The sequence below is a fragment of the Crotalus tigris genome, unplaced genomic scaffold (assembly GCF_016545835.1).
Source record: "Crotalus tigris isolate CLP2741 ecotype Arizona unplaced genomic scaffold, ASM1654583v1 scf7180000024316.1084291, whole genome shotgun sequence".
NCBI classification, from domain to species: domain Eukaryota; kingdom Metazoa; phylum Chordata; class Lepidosauria; order Squamata; family Viperidae; genus Crotalus; species Crotalus tigris.
Genome location: NW_024100488.1, coordinates 446,153 through 462,763, shown reverse-complemented (window position 1 = coordinate 462,763; position 16,611 = coordinate 446,153). Strand labels below are relative to the sequence as shown.

Genomic DNA, 16,611 nt, shown 5'->3' with positions numbered 1-16,611 from the left:
GCTCGTAATCCCCGAGAAACGCCGCCACACCACAACATAAACTCAACTAGGGAAACTGCAAAAAAGAAAGGATTAACTAGGCCGCAGTGCTTCTATTCTGGGTTCTAAAGGAGCAATACCTTCTCCCAAAGCAATTGGGCCAAATCTTTGTTGCTTCCATTTATTTTTTTATTTTAGTTTAGTTTTTGGCCCAACCTCTTTTTTTCCAATTCAAGCAGGATTGCGGTTTTTTAGGGAATGTGAAAACAAAAATGGCTGGCTTAAAAAAAAAGCTAATGTTTTTCGGGAAGATGGTTTGGTTTTAATTTTTTACAAGGGTTAGGGCAAACACGTGGAGTCTTAAGACATATCCTTTCACTAATGGTTCTTCCTAAACCTGTTTAAAATGATTTCCCATCACCAGGAAATCCAGAATGGAAGAAAAAAAGCAGATGAGTTCATTTTGCTTTACAACAAGCGTTCCATGGTCAGAAATCCGAAGTTGAGTAGCATTTTTTCCACCTAACAAAAACTTATTAAGCTTCTGCCTTTTAATAAACTTTGTTAGTTGGAAAAGTGCTCTTAGATTCCTGGACCAGAAGACCTCCTTTCTCACATTATGATTTTATGAAGCCTCTTGCTAACTCAACATTTCCTCTTCTCTTCAAACGAGGAGCCGAGTTGCAGCCCCAAAGGCAGGCTGGGAACTTCTTCCACAGAATGGGATGGCCTTCCTCTTAGCCCTGTTGTGTCAGTCAATGGCCCTGGAGGGAAAGGAAACGTGGGCCTTTTCACACAGATGGCGGTTGAGTCACGCCACTTTTCAGTCCCTTCTCTGAAGCCTCCTCCGTTCTCTGTGGGGGTTGAGCCTCCGAGCCCTCAACGGCATGACTCTCTCCAGCCCCGTGATGGAGGACTCCGTCAAAAGGATTTCCTCTTCTGGAAGCAAACACTAAACGTTTGAGCAACTCATCCACCGGCTTGCGACAGCTCTTGAACTCAAGTCAAGAAGGAAAGAAGTGGGTGGGGAACGGGAGCATTACCCAAAAGCATGGGCCAGGCAGCATGGAAGATGTCGCCCTCCGTTTGGCCCAGAAACACACAGATGGGCCGTTGGAAGGCCACCCACGCATGCCGTCCTTTCTTCCAGAAATCTTACAAAATCAACATCTGGGCTCTTGGAAGGAGCAACACGTAACTTCTGGATCAAGGAGAGGTTGAATGAGGTGGCCATTTCCTTTGCTTCGAGCCACGGATGAGGCTAAAACCTCCGCTGAGTTTGTTTAGATTTCGCTTGAATTCAAGTTATTCCCATTTTGGAGGGTGGTTTTTCTTTTTCTCTGGCTTTCTGCCTTACTTTAGAATTTGGGAATAAGCTGCACACCGGCTGGGTAGGAGGAAGAGATTGCCATGGTCTTTCAGATGTGGGTTAATGCTAGGTTAATAACCAAGCAGTAAACAATATCCCAATGAAGGATGGACCAACTCTGGGCAACAGTCAAAAAGCAAGCCACAGCCTAATCAAGGAAGAAAACCACTAGGAAGAAAAACACACTCCCCCCAATACTGGTAGGGCAAACCTCCCTCCCTCCTAGCGCTGATGATGTTACCTAGTTGTGTCATGAAACGTCTGCAAGGAAACCTCCAAGCTCTGGGAACACCAAGGACCCCACAGTCGTCCTCTTCCTCCCACCCATAAACCCACTCTCTTATAGCACTGATGATTCTACGGAGTTGGGTAGGGAAATGTCTGCAAGAAAACAACCCAATCAGAGAGCACCAAGGACCCCACAGTCGTCGTCCTCCTCCCTTCTCCTTCACAAACCCTACTCCCTTCTAGCACTGATGATGTTGCCTAGCAGGATCACGAAACGTCTGCAAGGAAACCACCCAGCTCAGAAAGTGCCTCACAGTCAACTTTCTCCTCCTCCTCCCCCTCCTCCTCCTCCTCCTCCTCCCTTCTCCTTCACAAACCCTACTCCCTTCTATCACTGATGATGTTGCTCAGCAGGGTCACAAAACGTCTGCAAGGACCCCCCCCCCACCAGCTCAGAGAGCACCCAGGACCCCAGAGTTCAACCTTGAGCTACAAAGATTCTCTTCTAGCAGTATTTTTATCTGACTGGGAGGACCCCCTTCATGCAAACTGTCTCTCTCAGGAGGACACGGAATGAGGAAACCGCTTAAGACCCGGCTTAGATCATTCTTCCTCTTTGCAAGACATCACCCGAGCTTAACCCCAGCCCTCCCGGAGAAGCAGGAAGCCTCAGCTGTTCAGGGTCACCCTGGTTGAGGTCCAGCAGATGTAAGGATGATGGAGTTCCCCGAAGACGCCTTCGTCTAAGTCAGGGGTTCTCAAACCTTGGCAACTTTAAGACTTGTGGACTTCAACCCCCAGAATTCCTCAGCCAGCTTTGCTGGCTGAGGAATTCTGGGAGTTGAAGTCCACAAGTCTTAAAGTTGCCAAGGTTGAGAACCCCTGGTCTAAGTCCTCAGGAGAAGGAGGGAAATATTTGGGCAGGATATACGGGGAGTATATCACAATGGAGCCCCACCTTTGTGTTGCTAAACAAGGCCGTTAAGTGAGGTTTGCCCCATTTTTACAACCTGTTTATCCCAGTTGTGAAGGGAACCGCCGCAGTTATTATGTCAGTCACAAGGTTAAGTAAATCTGTCTTCCCCATCAGACATTGCTCGCCAAAAGGTGGCAAAAGGGGATCAGGTGACCCCAGGACACTGCGACCGTCGTAAGTACGAGCCAGTTGCCAAGCGTCTGAATTTTGATCGCAGGACCGCGAGGATGCTGCAACGGTCGTGTGAAAAACTGGTCATACATTACTTTTTTCAGCGCCATTGTAACTTCAAACGGCCACTATAATAATAATAAATAATAATAATAAATAAATAATAACAACAACAATAAAGTTGGAAGGGACCTTAGAGGTCATCTAGTCCAACCCTCTGCTCAGGCAGGAAACCCTATCCCATTTCAGACAAATGGCTGTCCAGTCTCTTCTTCAAAACTTCCAGTGTTGGAGCATTCACCGCTTCAGGAGGCAGGTTGTTCCCCTGGTTAGTTGTTCTGTCACTAAACAAGCTGTTTTAAGTTGACAACAACTTGTATACGCAAACGAAGTGGGTCTTTCAAGATTTGGCTCAACGGGTGTAGAGAGGTTTTAAGGGGACCCTCCTGCTCCCTCTGCTGCCCCCCACCCCCCTTTGCTCTTTCATGTGAGGGGGGGGCGCATGAGCGCATGCTTTCCCACACCCTACCAGAATCCGACAGACTTTTTCAGGCATTAAATAGGTTATCGCTTTGTTGTTTTTTTAAAAGGGGAACCCCGCCACCCACAAGGCTGGCTATTAATGGAAGGGGGAAATGATGGTGCTGTTTTTTGAAATTCTGCTTTTTCGTGGAGAGGGATGTGCCAGCTCCTTCTCTCCTGCGATTTAATTCGGAGGAAAAAGCATCCCAGTAGAGAACGGCAGGTGAGCCCCAACAGGGGCGGCTGAGAAAAGTATGAAATAGGAATAAAATACATCAAAATGATCAGCCTCTAAACCAGGGGTCTTCCAACATGGCCACTTGAAGACTTGTGGACTTCAACTCCCAGAATTCCTCAGCCAGCCCTGAGGGCTGGCTGAGGAATTCTGGGAGTTGAAGTCCACAAGTCTTCAAGTGGCCACGTTGGAAGACCCCTGCTCTAAATACAGGCAGCCCTTGACTTACAATAGTTTATTTAGTGACTGTTTGAAGTTACAACGGCCTTGAGGAAAAGTGACTTAGGATTGTTTTTCATACTTACGACCGTTGCAGCATTCTCCCTGCGGTCATGAGGACAAAATTCAGACGCTGGGCAGACGGACTTGCATTTATGAGTCACCCTCAACCTGGAGCATTGACCAGTGGTGCAGCTTGCCTCCCAGGGTTGTGAGTGCTGCTCCATGCTGGCTCGGGAATTCTGGGAGTTGAAGTTCACCGGTGGTAAAGTCGCCCTCCTTAAAGAGGGGGAGAGCTGCCCCCTTGAGTCGAGGCCCCTTTTGGTTGACTCCCCCTCCAACTAACTTTTGGTTGACCTCTAAACTCTTTCAAACATCTGATTATGGGTCCTTCCCATCAGTGGTTGCTCCTCATGGTCCAGACACTTCCCGTGTCACGAAGCCTGACTATCTGCTTGAACCCCGATACCCCCAAAAGAGAACCAGAGTTCAAAACTCAGGATCCCCAAGAATGCAAGAGACTTCTGGAGCACCTTCAGAACTTCTCCAGATGAGCATCGTTCCTGGACATGCGCGTTGCTTGGTGACAACCCCCAAGCGGTTGGCCTGTCTTTCCTCAGCCCACCAAGGAACTACTATAGTAGCTTCATCTAGGCCAGGGGTTCTCAACCTTGGCAACTTTTAAGACTTGTGGACTTCAACTCCCAGCAAAGCTGGCTGAGGAATTCTGGGAGTTGAAGTCCACAAGTCTTAAAAGTTGCCAAGGTTGAGAACCCGATCTAGGCGACAAGGTTTTTTTCCTATGGAGGGAGGCGCCCCCTGCTGTCTTGATCAGGCACTGCAAGGCCAACAAAACTTTTGCCCACCCCCTTTCAAACATCACAGACACCCCCCCCCCCGACCCCAAACTGCAACCTCTTTCAAGGGACTCAGAAACGTGCAAGAAAAACATACCCAAAAGGACAAAGACTGCCACATCAGTGTCATCCGAGACAGGGTGTGTCCCCTACTGTTGCCGCTGGAAGATGGGTGGACTTCAACTCCCAGAATTCCCTAGCCAGCAACATGGCAGGCAGACCAAATGTGAAATTAAATAAATAGCCCCACAAGTGCTTAATAGAGTCCTTGACTTGCCACCTTTTGCTTAGTGACAATTCAAAGTTACAAAGGCACTGTACCAGTGACTTACGACCGGTTTTTGCACTTACAACCATTGCAGCATCTTCATGGTGATCAAATTTCAGACGCTTGGCAACTGACCTGTATTTATGACGGTTGTGTGTGTGTGTGATCCCAGAATCCAGTAATCAGGATCTCCGAAGCCAAGGATTCTGGAGACTGATAAAACAGGCCTGTGAAAAACCAAACTTGGTCCAGGGCAGCAAGAGTTCCGTTCGTTGTGTTCTCCCCCACCGATTCTCCATCCAAATGAGAGTTGCCTTCTCCGTTAATTCCAGATAATTTACCCAAAATGCTGCCAAGCAACAGGACGGTGAGATGATCTCTCACCGAGGATGGAAACTGGAAATCCTTAGGATTCTTCCAGGGAGCGCCATGCTCGGTGTAGGCTCACCTTCTGGTGGAGTTGGGCTCTAACGCCCATCATCCCCTGCCCAAACAGAGACCATCAACCTGCAGTTCCAGAGGTGACCAGATTCCGCTGCCGATTTCCAAAGCTTGGTGGCCAAATTGCTTTGAACCAGGCAGCAGGAGAGCAGCCCCCCCCATCAATGAGGCAGCCCACTAAGCCTCCAAGTTCCTACCCTTAAATTTCCCCCCTTGGGCCAGTTGCCTGTCCCCACACAAGCCCCAAACCCAGGCCTGGAGACAGAGACCCCTTCTGCAACCCCCTCCCCACCTTTAGGGGGATCCCTCCCTCTTAACATGGGGTCTTTCAGGAGCTGAGGGGCCAGAGCAAATTCTGCAACCGGGGAGACCCCTCTCGCTCCCCAATATGCTGCTCAGCTTCAGGGGTTGCCAGGAGCACCAGCCCAACTCAAGGGGCACACCTGGGTGGGGAGAGGGTGGAAGGGGGATGGCAGTTGTTGAGTCTGTGGGGTCCTTGGTGCTGCCGGTTTCTTGCAGACGTTTCGTGACCTAACTAAGTTACATCATCGGGGCTAAGAGTGGGGTTCGCTGTCCAAGCTTGTCGTCTTTTTAAGACCCGTGGATTTCAACTCCCAGAATTCCCCAGCCCTGTCTGCAGGCCTTGAAGTCTCAAAAGTCGCCAAGGTGGGCACCCCTGCTGCAGAGCAAACCCCACAGACAGCCCCAAAACCCTCCTAACCCCGATGGTGTTACCTAGTTGGGCCATGAGACGTCTGCCAGAAAATAACCAAGATAACACCGAGGACCCCCCAATTCAACCCCCAGCTACAAATATTCTACCCACTGTTAGTCTACGCTGCCAAACCACCCAACCGCAGGAGCTTGGTAGCACCTTCTCCGTAACTCTGGTCAATTGGAAACGGCGCTACCGGATTTCCTCTGGGTTCGAGGTTGAGGGGGCTCCCCCAGGAGATGGGCCCCGGTCTGCCATTTCAAAGCAACACCAGCCACGTCAGGTAGTCACTGCATTTTATTGGAAAACATTGATATAATTTTTATTTTCACAGCTTGAACTGAACAAACGCCACCTGCTTTCAAAGACATTCTTGCTCAACCTTCCCCACTCTCTCTGCAGACCCGTCGGTGGAGCGCCGGAGGCAAGCAACCCGAGGGAGCCAGGCTCAGGCCTGCCGTGCGCACGGCACCAAAAAACGCGCTCCCCGTCCAGATTCGGGAGAAGTCTGCTTCTCGTTTCAATGGCCTCGCCCCCACCCCCCAAAAAGAGAAAAACACCCCAAACATTTTTCCCCCTCCAAATTTGATTTAAAAAAAAAAAAACCAAAACGAAATGAAAGAGAGAAAAGCAAAACTTGCAGCTCATGCCGTTTGCCGCAAGGAGAGGAAAGGGGGGGGGGGAAACAGGAAGAGCTGGGTGGGGAGGGGGGCCCAAAAGGGGAAAAGGCGAAGGAAGAAAGCCACAGCTACGAGCACAGACACCGAAGCCCAGGTGCGTCAAGAGGCGGTAAGTCGCGAGCCACTACGGAAGAAGAAATTAAAAAAGCACTGCAGAGGAGGGAAGAGGGAAAAAGGGCACCCGGGCGCAGTTGGCATTCACTCAAGTGGAGGCCTCCCTCTTTTATTGCGGTGTCGCCCCCAGCGCGTCCCCCCCCTCCCCAGCTGCCAATCGCTGTCGCTACCCGTGGGGCGCAACCCATTCTGGGGGGGGGCATTGCCTCAGATATATATATATATATATATACATAGCAGCTCTGATGTCGGACACCACGCGAAGGAAATGGTTAAGGACATTTACAATTTTTACAGGGTTGAGAACAAGAGACGGGAGATGGACGTGTCGGGCGGGTGGGTGTTTGGGAAAGCGTCAATTTGGAAAGTGCCGGGACCCTCGTCGCCCCCCCTTCTTGCTTCGACCCACCTCTCCTCCAGGCCATGCCGATGGGATCTTTCAACCATGGACATCCAGGCGGTGGGATCTGCCCCTGCCACCCAAACAAAATGAAGGAGGAACACAAAAATAAACCCCTCCCCATTTCTTGCTTGTACCCCCCTCCCAGTGTTCCTTGGGGCAAGACCCTCGGTGGTGACTGCCATGTCAACGCGCACAACTGCAGCGCCCGGACACGTGGAACAGGACTGAAAAAGACTGTTGCACTCTCTCTACCCCTTCGTGGTGGTGGTAGTGGTGATGGTGATGGGGGGGGGGATGTTCTCAAAAAAAGAGAGAAAGAATCTGCACCCTGAGATATAGGGCCAGCTCTGACTACAGAACAGAATACCCGATGGAAACAAAGACATCCACAAAGGGAAGGAAGGAAGGAAGGAAGGAAGGAAGGAAGGAAGGAAGGAAGGAAGGAAGGAAGGAAGGAAGGAAGGAAGGAAGGAAGGAAGGGAGAAAAAGAGGAAGGAGAGATGAGTGCAATCATGCAGGTTGGGAAGGTTTTTCTTTTTTTTCCTTTTTTCACTTTTTAATTGCTTGGTCAGATTTATTCCACAGCCGATTTGTTTGCGTAGAGAACCAGGTTACTTAAGTAGAGAGAGTGTGTGGGAGAAAAGTTATCAAGGGAGAAACGGGCCTTGCCAGCCACTCGGTCTGCGGGCTTCATTTTGCCGTCATCATCTGCACGAACTCTGCAAGAGACACGGCAGAAGGCAACTTGGTGAGCGCGTCCCCGTTTTAAGTCCAAATCGACGTCCTGGCTGTGGGCCTCGGTCTCCCTTCAGTTCATTCACTTAATGCCCAGGGCAGATAATAGACCACCTTTTAACTTGGTTTAAAAATGTGGCCCAAAAACAAGGAAACGGTATCCCCTACAGCAGTGGTCTCCAACTGGGCTGTAGCATGAAAGCAGGGCTGGGCTAGCAAGTGTCACCTGGGTGCTAGCACTTCCCTGTTTGCGTCGTGTGGGCACCAGCACCGCCCAGTTTGTGTATGTGTTGTCTTCTAGCAGAAGGCTATCCAATCTTGGCCGCTTTAAGATTTATGGACCAACTCCCAGCAAAGCTGGCTGGGGGATTCTGGGAGTCGAAGTCCACAAGTCTTAAAGTGGCCAAGATTGGACACCTTTGTTGTAGCCTCAAAAATGGTGTGTGGTTCTCCAACCCATTCAGAGGCCGTACCAACCTGTGGAGACTCCCCGTGGGGCTCAAGAAGCTGCTCCCCCAACCTCTATCAACGGCACCTTCCGGGCTCCCCTCTCACCCACCTTCGTAGTTGACCTGCCCGTCTCCGTCAATGTCGGCTTCCCGTATCATTTCGTCCACTTCTTCGTCCGTCAGCTTCTCGCCGAGGTTCGTCATCACGTGGCGCAACTCGGCGGCGCTGATGTAGCCGTTCCCATCCTGGCAGGAGAGAAGCTTTCCGGTCAGGTTGAGGGTGGGCAGGCAGGCCTTCCCCCCCCCCAGCTTTCCTTCCGTGGCTGGGGAAAGGCCCCCCTTCCCCACTCCCCAGCCTCCGGTCCCCGGCTTCACCTTGTCAAACACTCTGAAGGCCTCTCGGATCTCCTCCTCGCTGTCGGTGTCCTTCATCTTCCTCGCCATCATGGTGAGGAACTCGGGAAAGTCGATGGTGCCGTTCCCTGAAAGGCAGCCACGGGCACGGTGAGACCGACCGAGCGGGCGGCTTTGGACAGCCCCACCCAGGGAGAAGGGTCCCTTCTCGAGAGGCTTGGCAAACTCCCACCCTAACCAGTGGGCTCCTCCCCAACTGACGAGACTGCTTTTGGCGGGGGCACCACAGAGCCCCATTCAGGTGCCACCTGAATTCTTCTACGGGTAGTCCTCGATTTACAACAGTTCATTTAGTGACCGTTCAAAGTTACGACAGCACAGAAGAAAGAGACTTAGGACCGTTTTTCACACCACCTTTGCAGCATCCCCATAATCATGGGAGCAAAACTCAGTGTCCTGGGGTCGCGTGACTCTCTTTTGTGACGTGGCAAGGAAGGTCGTAAAATGGGGCAAAACCCACTCAACCAATGTCTCAATTTACAACAGACATTTTGGGCTCCACTGTGGCTATAAGTCCGCCTGCAGTGAGCGCGCAGGGAACTAATTCGGCTGTTCTTACTGCGGGAGTTTTGGGTTCACTCACCGTCCGCATCCACCTCGTTAATCATGTCTTGCAGCTCGGCCTCGGTGGGGTTCTGCCCCAGGGACCTCATCACGGTGCCAAGCTCCTTGGTGGTGATGGTCCCATCGCCGTCCTTGTCGAAGAGGGAGAAGGCCTCCTTGAACTCTGCAGAGGGCCAGAAAAGCAAGGCACTCGAACCCAGTGCTGCAGCACGCCCGGCAGCTGGACCCCAAAAGGCTCAGGAAGGGGGAAAGAGGGAGCGACGAGCGCAATCTTGAGGCCCATGCCTGGCACCCGCTTCCCGCAGCCCCAGCCCAAACCACCTGTGGCTGGAGAAATCACAGCCTAACAAAGCCAGATGGAGTGTGTTAAAAAGAAGCTGTCTAAAAGAAAGAAGAAAAAAAATCCTTCTTCTGTGCCACCAATTTAAGGCCTGCCTCTCCGTGTGTGTTATTGAGCAAGTCTGTCTGTTGCTCTTCAACAATCAGGGGTTGTGAATCCCATGTGCGCTCCTGCGCGGAAACTCACCTGCAATCTGCTCTTCAGTCAGCTGGTCAGCCTGCAAGCAGAAAAGAGAGGTTAACCACTAGGCCTCCTCTGCTGCCTCTTCAGAGGGGTGGAAAATTTGAGATTTTGGGATTTTTACTGCATAGCACTGAGGAGGTGGATTCAAAGCCGCCGCCCCCCAAATTTGGAGGGACCTCAGTTGCCTTTTCTAGGCCTCAAGTGAGAGCAAGGAAAATATCCCTTGCAACTGATTCCTCCCCACCCAGTTATTATTTTTTGGCGAAAGGTACCTTGGCTCTACTCTGCACAAGGGACCCCTCCCATCCCAGTCCCTCCTGTCTCTTTCCTGCTCTTACGGATTCCACCTGGGACTCCTACAGATTCAATCTGGTCAAGCCAAGAGTCAGGAACACACCACAAAAGCCCCAACAAAGACCCACAACGGCGGCCCATTCATGCAGGAGAGCACCACAAACCCCAGCCTGACAACTTGATTTCTGGAATCCATTCTGACAAAGAGGCAGGGAGGATCGTCAAAAGCCGGCCGGTTCTTAGGGCTGATGGCAGAGAGAGATAAGCAGGCTCTTTTTAAGGCCTGGTGGGTGGGTGGCTTGTCTGAAGCAATCCTGGCTACCATGAGAAACAGGATGCTGGACCTTGCACTGAGTCAGCAGTTCCCTCCTGTCTGCCCCCACCCTGGGGGGGGGGAATGCTTTGCAAATCCCAAGTGCGGCCGATCACAAGATCACAAGCAACTTGCCGGTGGGTTTCTTGGCTTAAAATTACAAATATCCTCAGCTTCCATCCCATCTCACAGCTCCTGATTCCTCATGGCCTGCGAAAGGCGAGCGCAGGTGTTCTGCACCATTGACAAGCCAGGCTTCCCAAGTTTGCTCAATGTCTTTTTTGGGGGGAGGGAGGAGGAAGGGGGAGAGACAGGACCCCCAGGGCCGGACTTCACAAAGATACAGTCTCTATCTTCTGCTTCTCAAAATGCTGGATGCAAAAGGCCTCTTTTGTCCAGGACAGCCACTGGACCATTCCTTTCTTTCTTTCTTTTGAAAGGAAAGTTTGGAAAAGGCAAGTTCTCCAGAGATAAGAATAGTTGACCAAGGGAGGCTTCTGGAGTGGACTTGGGGCAGCTGCTACCTAGGGGTGGGCAACTCGGGCAACCTGATGACCTGTGGAGTTCTGGGAGTTGAAGTCCACAGGTCATCCAATTGTCAGCGTTGCCCATCCCTGTTGCAGACCAGCCCACCTCCAAGAACTACAGTGTGACCAGACCAGAGCTTGGGCTCCTGTGGTGAAATGGTACAGGATCCCCTACTTGAGCAGGGGGTTGGACTAGAAGATCTCCAAGGTCCCTTCCCACTCTGTTAATCTGTTCTATTTACTTCCAAAGAAATACTTCCGCAATACTAGTGCAATTAAAATTTAAGAGAATGGATGTGACGTGGATTTCAAAGAAATAGTTCGTTGATCAATAGTTCGTTGATCAGAGGCATTGACCAACAGCAGCCAAGCATAGCCTCACCCTGTCATAAAACTTCTGCCCATCCCATCTGGGAGTGTCTCCCATTTCAGGTAGCCCTTGACTTATGCCAATTGAGTCCAAAGTTCTTGTTACCGAGACGTTTGTTGAGTTTTGCCCCATCTTTACCACCTTTCTCGCCACAGTGGTTAAATGAATCACTGCAGTTGTGAAGTGAATCTGGCTTCCTCGCCGACTTTACTTGTCAAAAAGTCACAAAAGGGGATCATGTGATGACGGGACGTGGCAACTGTCAAGCTATGATCCTTTGCCAAGGGTCTGAATTTTAATCACGTGTCCATGGGGACGCCGCAAGGGTTTTAAGTGTGAAAAATGGTCATGCCTCACTTTTTTCAGCAGTGCCGTCGTAGTTTCGAAGGGACACTAAATGAACCGTCGTAAGTTGAGGACTACATGTACACGACTTGAGATGAAACGAGTTGTGTCAGCCTCTCTTATTTAGGCAAACTGCAATTCTGGAGCAGTTTGAGAGTCGCAAAACTTTTAGGGCGAGTGCCTGAGAGAGGGCGAGCAGCACCAAATCCCATCGTCCTCTTAGAAACCCGGAGGGATTTGGACTCCAGCCCCAACTGCAGTCCTGGCTGGTCCAAGACTGCAGCAACCCAGCCAGACAGCCGCTTCTCACCAGGGGCCAGACAGCGTCAAGGATGCAACAGACACAGCGATGCACAGCGAGGGAGGGAGGGAGGAAAAGCCCCCCAGGGGAAAAATAAAACCCCCAGCCATCTGGTCTTCAGGCTCCAGGCAAAAGGAATTTCCACAGATCAGCTGTTAAAGTTATATAAGGAGCCCTGCGCTTACGATAATTGGGCCCCCAATTTCTGTTGCTAAACGAAACATTTGTCCAGTGAGTTTTGCCCCATTTGACCAGCTTTCTTTGCCACGGTGGTTAAATGAATCACTGCAGTTAAGTTAGCTTCCCCCACTGACTTTCCTTATCGGAAGGTCGCAAAAGGGGATCACTGCAACCGTCATAAATACGAGTCAATTGCCCAGAGTCTGAATTTCGGTCACATGACCGTGGGGATGCTGCAGTGGCCGGACCTGTGTGAAAAATGGTCTTAAGTCACTTGTTTCAGTAATGTTGTAACTTTGGTCACTAAATGAAGTTGTTAAGTCGAGGACCACCTGTTAATGGGGGCGGGGAGAGAGAGGGGCTCATCCTCAGAGACTGGAAGGGACACAGAGGGAGGAAGCGAGGATGATGAAGCACTTTTGATGGAGCAAAAGAGGGGAAGGCTGAGGAGAAGGGTTCCCCCCCCCAAGCGTGCCAGAAAAGATCAAACTTCTGCTGAAGGGAGGGAATAAGCTTCAGTTGCTGCACCGATTCTCTCCTTCAGCTGAAGCACAGATGGTGTGTGTGTGGGAGGGGGGTGTCCAAGAAAAAAACAGCCCACCCTTAATTCTGAACCAACCGGGCATCCCAGCTACGTTTATCCCACTGCCCGTCACCTTAAACATGGCAGTGTCCCCAAAGGCCCCCACGAAGATGATTTGTGGCATGGATTCATTTTGCAGAAACTGCCAGAGTGACAGAGCAGCGACAACTCAAGGAAGCTTTTTGTGAGAAAAGAGGAGCTGGTGGCTGGACTGATGTGACAACAGCTCCAGCCAGCAACCTTCGGTTTTGTGAAGAAGGGACGAGGGAGACTTCGGCAGAGGATCTGAAGAGGCCAGTGCGTCACCCACGTGCAGGAAACTGCAGTGGGTAGCAAAAAAAAGCCAGCAGGACATGGCATTCTTGTCTCCCAACACAGGGTCCCCAATTTTTCCGTGGACTGGAAGGGGCCTGATTTCGTGTGCTGCCTGCATCCCATGGAGGGAGTTTTGCTTGTTTGCGCAAACCAGTTTCTAACATCTGCGCACTGGTGCCGGTCCACAGACCGGGGCTTGGGGCTTAGGGACCCCTGTCCTAACAGGCCAGCCCCTTGCAAAGCCGCAGCTCCAAATCAAATCCACCCTGTATATATATCCTCCACACAGGCGAATAAGTGCCAATGAAAGTGTCCAAGTCCAAGTCTCTCCACCTCGCCCTAACAAATGCTTCTCAAGCGCAACCCACCCACTCTGCACATGCTTCTTTCCCTCCAGAGCTTCAGCTTCTGAGCCAAAGCCCCAAGCGAGCCTTCACAGTCGCCCTCTGCAGAGCTGCTGCCCAAGACCAACAGGCCACGGCTCCTTTGCCATCCGAAGCAGACGCGCCAATCCAGGGCTTCAAGATAGAGGAGCGTTGTGTGAGCTGCCTGAGGACCAGGCCCATCCTGCCGCTTTTTCTTTCCACTGAGGTCAGAGGCGGCCCCAGCTGCATTTCCTTCTTTAGGCAAAGCAAGGGGCCTCCCAAGGCTGGGGGAATGAAACATCTGGAAAGCTCGTCAGATGTGCCTGCCGCTGCAGAGGACCAGCCCTCTGCCAGAGTAGCCAGGGCAGAGACCTCGGGTACGTTCCCGTTACCCTGCATCTTCTTCCCGTTACTCTGCATCTTCTTCCTGTTACTCTGCATCTTCTTCCCGTTACCCTGCATCTTCTTCCCATTACTCTGCATCTTCTTCCAGACAGGACACCCAGCTCTGCTCCCACCCCTCCAAATCGTAGCCATGAATGGGTCCCAGCAAGCAGGGGCATCCCCCTTCTGCCACACAAACACACACACACCCTGGCAAGAAGAGATGATTGCAACCCACAGCCTGACTCTTTTATCAGTATCTTTCAGGATGCCGTGAGCGCAATCCTGAAGTGTTTCCCCCTCCAAAGAAAATACACCGCCCCATCTTCTCCAATGCTTGCTGTTCGTCTCCCCAGACGTCTGGAGCCATCTCCCCCTCCCCCCATGCTGGTCCTCCTCCTAGATCAGCCCCTCCCTTGCCCAAAAAAAGCAGGCCTGAAGACCCCCCCCCCTTTGCCCTGCTCCAAGCATCCCAGCCAGGCCTGGTCTGAAAGGGGGGCTCACATGCAACCCCTCCCCAACTCGCCTGCCTGCCCCCCCTTCTCCTTTGCCACTCAACCACCCAGCCCCCCCAATAGCCCTCTCCTCATCATTGCCTTCCCTACAGCCAACCCACTCGGGGGTCCCGCATCCCTCCCTGCTCCCCCTTTGCACGCCCCCCCCCATTCAGGTGGCGTCGCCCCCAGGCCCCTCCCGCCTCCCCTCGCCCCTCCCATCAGCCCCCCCGCTACACTCCTCCTAGGCAAGCCCCCCCTCCCGCCTACCGCAACGGGGTACGACGCCCCCCTCCTCCGCGAGACGGGCGCTGGTCCCCCCCCGACAGCCCCCTCCCCCCATCCGGGCCCCTGCTCCCCCTCCCCTGCCCATTAAAGGGCCTGATCCGACCCTGCAACAAGGGGGGGGATCGTTCCCTTCGCCCCGCTGCCCCCCACGGAAGCGTCTCCCCTCCTTCTGCAACTCCCCCTCCCGCAAAACAGTCAGGCAGCCCCTGAAATCCTCCCTCAGCCTTCTCGCCCACCCGGGGGGGGTGGGAGTGGGATCCTAAGGCGCATCCGCCGCCAGCCGGGAAGCATGGGCGTTGTAGTCCGCCCTCGGGAAGGCGACGGAGGCGAAAGCCGGCGCCACGCTCGCCCCTCACCATTGTCCGGTCCGGGTCGGCCAGGCGGCAGCGGCGGAGGCGTCCGGAGGCTTCGAGGGCAGCAACGGCGTCGCGAGGGAGACAGAGCCGCACCAGCCGGGACGCACCGAGGGCCTCTTCACGGAGCCTCCAAGCGCGCGCCGGATCCCTCCGCCAACGGCCGCCTCCGGCCTCGCCCCGCCACGGCCTCCTCTGCCGACGCCCCGCCCCTTCGGCGCCCGCCGAGCCCAATCCGCTCTCGCCCCTGGAGGCGGCCCCGCCCACTTCCTCCTGAGGGCGGGGAGAGGGCCGAGGGGACTACTTTTCCTCCCCTCGCTCGCTCCTCGCGCTTCTTTCCCGGTCCCGCCCCTCCCCTGCAGCCGCCTGTCGGCGGAAGGACACGGCATGGCGAGCTCGCCCTTGTTTCGCGCGCTCCCATTGGCTGCGGGAGGAGGCGCAGGATGAGACTCCCGCGGCCATTGGTCGCCTCTCACCTGCAATGCGTCAAAATTGGAACGAGCCACGTGGAGGAGGAAAAAAGGGGGACGGAGGGAAGGAACCAAATGGAAGGGTGTGGGTGGAGGAAGAGGAGGAGGAGAGGCCGGGAAGCCGCGTTTTGCGGCGTGGTGGTTTTCAGAAAAGAAGAAAAAGATCTCCGTGTTTTTAAAACGATATGGGCCTCCCCCTCCCGGTCACGAATATATCGCTCCAAAAATAGGGGCATGGTGCCACTGGCCACCAGGCAGGATAGCCCCGCCTCTTTCCAAAAGCCGACATTACGCTCAAGATGGGCCACGCCCTCCTTTGGCCACGCCCAGTCACTGCAAGTCACGCCTTCGATCGCTCTGGTTTTCTCTACTTTGCAGGCGCTACCCAAAAAAAAACCGTCCTGCAAGGAGGGCTGGAAACTCTACCTGTTGGATTGCCACCTGCTAAGTCCTTGGGAACATTGGCTGGACCTTGAACTCTTGATTCATCCAAATATCAATTCCCAGCCCCTCCAATCTAAACATACTGGAACAGCAGTCCAGTGGCCATGCTGGCTAAGGATGATGGGGCTTGGAGTCCAGTCCTGCTGGACTGTATCTCTGGGCAAGCTGGGCTGGGATGATGGGCGGGATGGTTCTATGGTCCTTCTTGGAGACGCGAAGAGATTGCACCGGTCTGAGCTGGAGAAGCAGGCGGGCTCCCTCCCATCCAGGTGCAAATGCTGGCTGACATGGTATTAATCCTGACCCTGTTAGGAAGGGCCAGAGAGGTCACATGGCATATGGGCAGTCCTCAATTTAAGACCACAAATGATCCCAGAATCTTCAGTCGTTGAGCTAAACAATCATTAAGTGGGCTGTCATGCGATTGCTCGGCTCAACGACAGCAATTTCGGCTCTCCCCATTGCAGTCATTAAGCAATAACCTATAGGTATAGGTCAGGGGTAGGCAACCTTGGCTCTTTTATGACTCGTGGACTTCAACTCCCAGAATTCCTGAGCCAGCCATGCTGAGGGGAAAAGGAAAGGTTTCCAAGCTGAGCCATGCTGGCTGAAGAATTCTGGGAGTTGAAGTCTGCAAGTCATGAAGGGGCCAAAGTTGCCTACCCCTGGTATAGATTCTCCTGCTCAAGCAAGGGGCTGGACTAGAAGACCTCCAAGGTCTCT

The 16,611-nt window shown here is 52.9% G+C and overlaps 1 protein-coding gene across 1 annotated transcript; it reads right to left on the bottom strand.

Annotated features, from left to right (window-relative positions):
- Positions 1-6,259: 6,259 nt before the first annotated feature.
- Positions 6,260-15,233, bottom strand: CALM3 (calmodulin 3). Its single transcript, XM_039325117.1, has 6 exons — positions 14,978-15,233; positions 9,866-9,896; positions 9,359-9,502; positions 8,737-8,843; positions 8,472-8,607; positions 6,260-7,896 (listed from the first exon to the last, which is right to left on the bottom strand). The coding sequence occupies exons 1-6, from the start codon at positions 14,978-14,980 to the stop codon at positions 7,868-7,870; spliced, it is 450 nt and encodes a 149-aa protein (XP_039181051.1). The 5' UTR covers positions 14,981-15,233; the 3' UTR covers positions 6,260-7,867.
- Positions 15,234-16,611: the final 1,378 nt, after the last annotated feature.

Bases quoted from the DNA above. Each gene is read 5' to 3' on its own strand.
- CALM3 (XM_039325117.1), bottom strand. The intron at 8,844-9,358 runs GTGAGTGAACCC...GCTGCCTTTCAG, and splicing joins TAACGAGGTGGATGCGGACG to GGAACGGCACCATCGACTTT. The intron at 8,608-8,736 runs GTGAAGCCGGGG...CTCTCCTGCCAG, and splicing joins CCTTCAGAGTGTTTGACAAG to GATGGGAACGGCTACATCAG.